General features: G+C 43.7%; 1 protein-coding gene across 1 annotated transcript in view; it reads left to right on the forward strand.

The window, feature by feature from the left end:
* LOC144150927 (cytochrome P450 3A24-like) overlaps positions 1-4,606 on the forward strand; it is a gene marked incomplete at its 3' end in the record, with an annotated part of 64,576 nt that extends 59,970 nt beyond the window's left edge. Inside the window, exons 5-6 of the mRNA XM_077682220.1 lie at positions 2,833-2,949; positions 4,518-4,606. Of these exons, the coding sequence (XP_077538346.1) occupies positions 2,833-2,949; positions 4,518-4,606 (206 nt within the window). The remainder of the gene's footprint in view (positions 1-2,832; positions 2,950-4,517) is intronic.
* Between the last annotated feature and the right edge of the window lie 1,394 nt (positions 4,607-6,000).

A 6,000-nucleotide genomic window follows, 5' to 3' on the forward strand; every position in this document is an offset into this window, starting at 1 on the left:
AAAAGCGAACCTAGAACGGAACCCTAAGGAACGCTAGAGTTAACAGTACTAAAGGAAGAGTTGAAATTGTTAGCAGTGACAAACTGCGTTCACTTGCAAAGAAACTGCTCAAGGCAGATTAAAAGATCGCGACAAGGATTTAATTTGCTTAATTTAAGAAGTCATAGCTTATGTGATATTTTTCGAAAAGCTTTAGAAGCATCTACAAAAATACAATCTACCAGCGAACAACGATCAAGGATGATAAGTTAATGAGTAAATGAAATCAGTTGGGTTTGACAGGAGAAGGTTCAACAGAAGCCATGTTGGGCGCTGATAAAAAGAACTTAGATTCAAGAATTTTTGGAATGTTTCTGTAAGGAATGTGCTCCAGTATTTTCCAAAGAATGCTAGTAAAGAGATTGGACAGAAGTTGAAGGGCGAGTTTTTAGTACCTGACTTATGAATGGCCACCACCTTCCCGACCTTGCAGTCCACAGAAAGAGTGGAGCTCTCAATAGACTGCTGGAAAATGTTTAACGAAATGAGGGAACAGTACAATTGAGTACCTTTTAAAAATTTGGGGTTAAATAAATGAACACCAGGGCTCGAGGAAACGTTTAGTTCTTCAATTATTTTTTCTTATTCTATTGGGTTCGTTAATTATTGGATCCATATGCAGAAATTCATAAGTTGGTGTTCTTGGAATCACAATGTTGGGATCAGAAATGACAAAATTACCACAAAAACATCATTTAAAAGCGCCGGACATAATGTATTAGGAATAACCGAGCCATCTGCATCGAGTGGATTGACTGGATCCCTAGTGTTGGGGTAATAACCCGACAGAACCTTTATGGATTGTTTAATAACTTGTTTGATAAAGTGTGTTGGAAGAAATGTTTTTTCGCTTCTTTTACCTTTGACACATAGGCAAGGTTAGTTGCCTTGTAAGCATCATATTTGAAATCACAAGAAGAATGTTTTGCGGCATGGTACAGACGTTTCCTCTTGTCAGAGACGCGCTTTAAGCACATGGTGTACCACTGGGTCAGGAATGGGATGAGATGAGATGATTCATAAAAAGGACGTATTTGTTTTTAAGTCATTCACTTTTTCTTTGAACATAGACTAGTTAGGTTCAGTTATACGGCAGACAAAATCCTGAAGGAAAAGGTCGAGTAAAATAGAGTTCCAGGTTAATTGTATCAAAATCCGCGTTGTTATAATCGCGAATACGTTAGATCTTTTTCGGATTTTATTACGGGCATCAGTATGTCAAAAACGGAATTCAGAATCTCCTGTTCTTGCGTCAAAAATTACCTAGCCCTGCCACCTAAATTTAAATGAAATTTGTTCAGCTAATGCCCACATAGCACAAGTTTATTTGTAAGGTGTTGTTAGGTCAATGCCAAAATTGTGGTGCTGGTGTGGTTACAGCAGACCAAAAACTATTTGTTGTTGAGGACGAACGTACCTAACGGCTCCCCTAAGCCCCAAAGTGCTTAAAGGAACAGTACAGGGTGAAAAAAATTAGGCCTGTATTGGCAGGTTACGGTGGCGAGAATCTGAATACACCATTCTCGCAACTATGAGATAAAGCAGAGAATTCGAGACGCATGAAAAACGGCGTCGACGCCCCGTATTGTATTGCGTACTACGGTTTGTGACGCAAGAAATGTTGTGAACGGTGAGATCTCATTGAAGAAGCATCTATACATGTTTTCCTAAAAAAAAAAAAAAACAGTTGCGAACTTGTTAAGCCCGGGAAATAAATCTAAATCAAAGCTTTCCGTGAGCTCATCTTATTTCAAAAACACAGAGTACAGTTTTTTTAAGTTGCGAGGCGGGGCCGTTTTGAAAAAGAATTGGTCCGCAATAAGCGAAGTCAGTAACCTACGAAGGTGAACGCCCTAGATTCTGCAATCAATATCCCCGGCGGGAAGAGGCTAAAGTTCCTTCATTAGAAGGAACAAAAGGAACAAGATGCACTGCAGGTAAGGTTAAGCTACTTGCCCGAGCTTCCAATCTTCCGTTCTGCGCAAGCGGATGTTGCTATCGGTAAAGCGGGCACGCGCCCGGTCAGAACCTTATCGCCCGTGAAAGGTACAGGAGGGATTAAAAGAAGTACGAACAACGGAGCACACAGCCTCCGACGCATGCCGCGTAAACTGCGTCAGTAAACTGCGCGCATGCGTAAGTCTTTCGGAGCGTTTGAGAGTGTGGCCTAGTGTGAGGGGAAATGCTTGATAAAGAAGCGACTACGGTCATTTGTGTAGCGGCGTTCTTTTATGGTCGGTCACCACTGAGCCTCCTATTATGTACTACATTAGGGAACCAGTTAAGTGCGCAGGAGGCTGATTGCTTCCAACGATCATCCTGCTCAGTGGCGACGCAGCGTGAAAAGGCGTCTCAAAATAAACTACCGGTGTCGCTTCTTGATCAATCATTTCCCATAAACGTAGGCCACACTCTCAACCTCTCTCGAAGTGCGCATGCGCGCAGTTTACTGACTTTGGAGCCAGATGGTGCAGCATGCGTCGGAGGCTGTGTGCTCCGTCTTTCGCATTTATTTTAATATCCCCTGTACAGTACTTACGTCGGGTGGTTAGCTGGCCAATCGATCGATCAAAACACAATCACTGGTATGGTCCACCGCACCAAATTCGTGCTTGCACTGTAAATCTTGTGCGCGTACAGTGAAGATTACCACAGTGTCGCATACCTACGGGGCAGCACTTGCCCGCCGTGGCATAATAAACAAAGCTTTATTAGCAGCTATGTACGCTACTTTCGCATGGTACTGCGCGGTTGCGCTACCAAATCGTCACTCACTTTTTTAATGAATTACAGCTACGTCAATTGAAGGATTCCATCCTGAGCAATATGATGATTTTTGCATACGTCGATCGCTGGAGGAAAATTCGCCCAGCAGCCAGCCCTGCCTTCTCCACTGGAAAGCTTAAAAAGGTATATTTTGCGTCAATTTCTTTAAGAACTGTGCAGTGCCAGTGAGCCCTTCCTTTCCTCCCGAAAGGCATTTGGTGCCCTGCTTTATAGCTGGGACCCCTTATTAGCAATCGGCTCAGGGGGAATGAATGGGTAAACATTTGCGTGCTCCACGACGCCCGCACGCAAACCATGCGTATGTGATCGCTAATCCCTATTCGGGGAACGGAGGCGACCCGCTGTCCTGTCACACGTTTATGCGTTGTGCAAGAGAGCTGGGGTTCTGAGGCCGTCTTCTCCCAGACATGCGGACGCGGACTCGCGCCGCACCAATTGCAATGCGTTGTGCTTGGAAGCTTCCGGGCACGTTGTCTCATGGCGGGCGACTTGGTATTGAATTTTGGCCATTCCGGCTGCGTCGAAGCTTGGACCTCAAGCTATCTGCAAAACAAGCCTTTACGGCAAGTCTCCTTTCCCGTGTTTTGACTCTTGTGTCCGGGAGAGGAAATAAGCCTATATGAGCGTAGGGCGCAGTGAGTGGTCCGAAAATTGGCAGCCGACAAATTACGCCTGCCACGCGGCACGCATTGTGCGGGTTAGAAGACCTTATAAAAGAAGATAGTCTTCCTTGGGCTACTCGAACGCGAAAATTTTGGTCTGTCGGACTTTCCGTCTGTATGGCCCTGGATTTTATCCATCGAGCCAAAAGCTTGTGGACCGTTTCAGAGAGAGAGAGAGAGAGAGAGAAAGAGAGAGAGAGAGAGGAAATAATGATTGATTGGAGAGTTTAGCTCCACCTAAAAAGGAGCCGGGTACTTATAGAATTTAAAGGATATTTTAATTACACAGCGTTTCAATGGCTGATATTTCCCGTTTATGTTTCCGCATAACGTTCACAAGTGAAGACGGAATGATAATGATCCTAATTCCAGAACCAGTCCTGCTAATATGATGTTACTGTTACATTTAATATGTCCGATGGCTAATCTACATACATATCACGGACTGTGGCAAGAGCATATAACTGGTGGCAATTTTACTGCCTTGTCTCCAAATGTTAAAACCAGCTACAGCGAGAAGAGAAGCAAGGACACAGATAGACGACGGTACGAGCGCTGCCTTCGAACTGAACTTCATAAGATTTTAATAAGTTTAAATGTTTAATACGTATCTACATAGATTGCGCCAAGTGCGTGAATGCGTGCCGGTGTGCTATCAGGGGTCCTTTGACTGTGTTTTTTCGTTGTTCCTGTTTTGTCTTTAAGTTTTCCCTGGTGTTAACATGAACAGTGCGTATAAAAACGGGCAAGGTTTCTCTTATCAAATTTAGTTGGAAATCAGCGTTCGTCCCGTCGTCTTTCTATGTCCTTTTTTTCTGTTTGCGCTGTAGCTATTTTTAAATGAACTACCAGCTAGCCAAACAGAAACAGTGCACTTTGTTGTCCTCAAAGTTATTTTGCCACTAGTACGAGGATGTGCTACCCCCCCCCCCCCCCCGTTATCAACTATCTGCAACGATATCGAAGGCAAGGGAACAGCAGAGAGTTCTGGCGTTTTTGAGGTAGTTAATCTCAAGTTGGTTTTCGCAGATGAATGGCCTAATTCAAGACTGCGCGAAAGTGACGTGCGACCACCTCAAACTTGCCGCCAAAAAAGAAGCCGACATCGATATCAAGCAGTGAGTATCAGCCGTCGTGCTGGAGATTTGAAGAGGCTAGTGGCAGTTACGGCTTCTCTGGAAATTATTGGCTGCATTGTTTACTGCTCGCACTTTCCGTCCTGTCGCGTCGGCTTAAGGCCCCGGATACGCCTCAAACCGTTTCTCGATAAATGTGTCATTGTATTCTTAGGCCCATGTCGTAGCCATACGCCGGTATTATACACGGCGTGGCTTTTCGGAAGTCTTACAAAAAAAAATGTTCTTTACGTTGTTCCGATTGTCGTTTCCAGTCTCTAAAACAGCAAACTCGAGGAAAGTAGTTGCGACTGCGCAGCTATTTAGAAGCGTTGGTACCGACATTCACTACAAAAACGAGTAGAAAGTGCCCGTTCACGATTCGTGCATAACAAAATTCATATTCATATAAACCTGATACTGCAATGTGCCTAACTCGCGCAAACAAGACCAACTCGGTATAACTTTGCCCAAGTAGTGAAAGCTCACATTTATCGCTCTGATCGCTTCCTTAATGCCTTCTTCCCTAACGGTAACAAAATAAAACAGAGTTAATTCTTTGGCTGCTAACTTCAAGTTAGCAGAAGAATTTCTGGCAGTGGTTGAAAACCGCTCCTTGAAATAAATAACAATGCGTAATAAATAGTGTAAGCTGTATAGAATACGGCGCGGAAGAAAAGCGGGAGTTTCAAAATCGTTGGAATTTGAAAGTAAACTTGCTATTGATATATCCTATTTTAACTCTCCACTTCAAGGTACCATGAACAGAAAATAGAGGTCTGGTTCATCCGCATGAGTTATTTTTATCAATAACAATAACAATATCAACGCAAACTTCCAACAACTGATATAAATATTATGGAAAACATGTGATTAAGTGGGACTCCCGCGCAACTGTCTCGCCAGCCTCATGACGTCATTGGGAACCACTCGTGCGATTGGCGGCCGCTGACCAACGAACAAATCCACCGCCATGAAGCATCACTTTGCGATCGAAGTGGTGTTTCTAGCTCTGGTTGCTCGTACCTCTTGAACCCTAACATAGATGCCACTGATGACTATGTTTCTGGTATTTCTCCTCTTACACCAGTGCTTAAGTTTGTAGCGTGAACCTGTAAAGTTTTTGGTATACTTTATCGTTTTATTCGGCGATAACGTGTTTCAGGGTGCAATAGAAAGGCTTGAGTTACTAAAGGCCACTTCGTTTAAAGTAGAGAAGGTTGTTTTCTCTCTTCGTGGTCGCTTTAAACGCACTTGTTCATATGCATTGTTGCGGGGAAAGTTGCCCCAGCAGTGTTGCTATTCTTTCGTAAAGGAGAACATTTCTCGCTTGATGGGCAATTTTAGATCATCTTCTTCTTTCGTTTACAATACTTGGCTTATTCCTTCTTCTTGTT

This window comes from Haemaphysalis longicornis, unplaced genomic scaffold (genome assembly GCF_048455015.1).
Source record: "Haemaphysalis longicornis isolate Haplotype H1 unplaced genomic scaffold, Haemaphysalis longicornis Haplotype H1 scaffold_803, whole genome shotgun sequence".
NCBI classification, from domain to species: Eukaryota; Metazoa; Arthropoda; class Arachnida; order Ixodida; family Ixodidae; genus Haemaphysalis; species Haemaphysalis longicornis.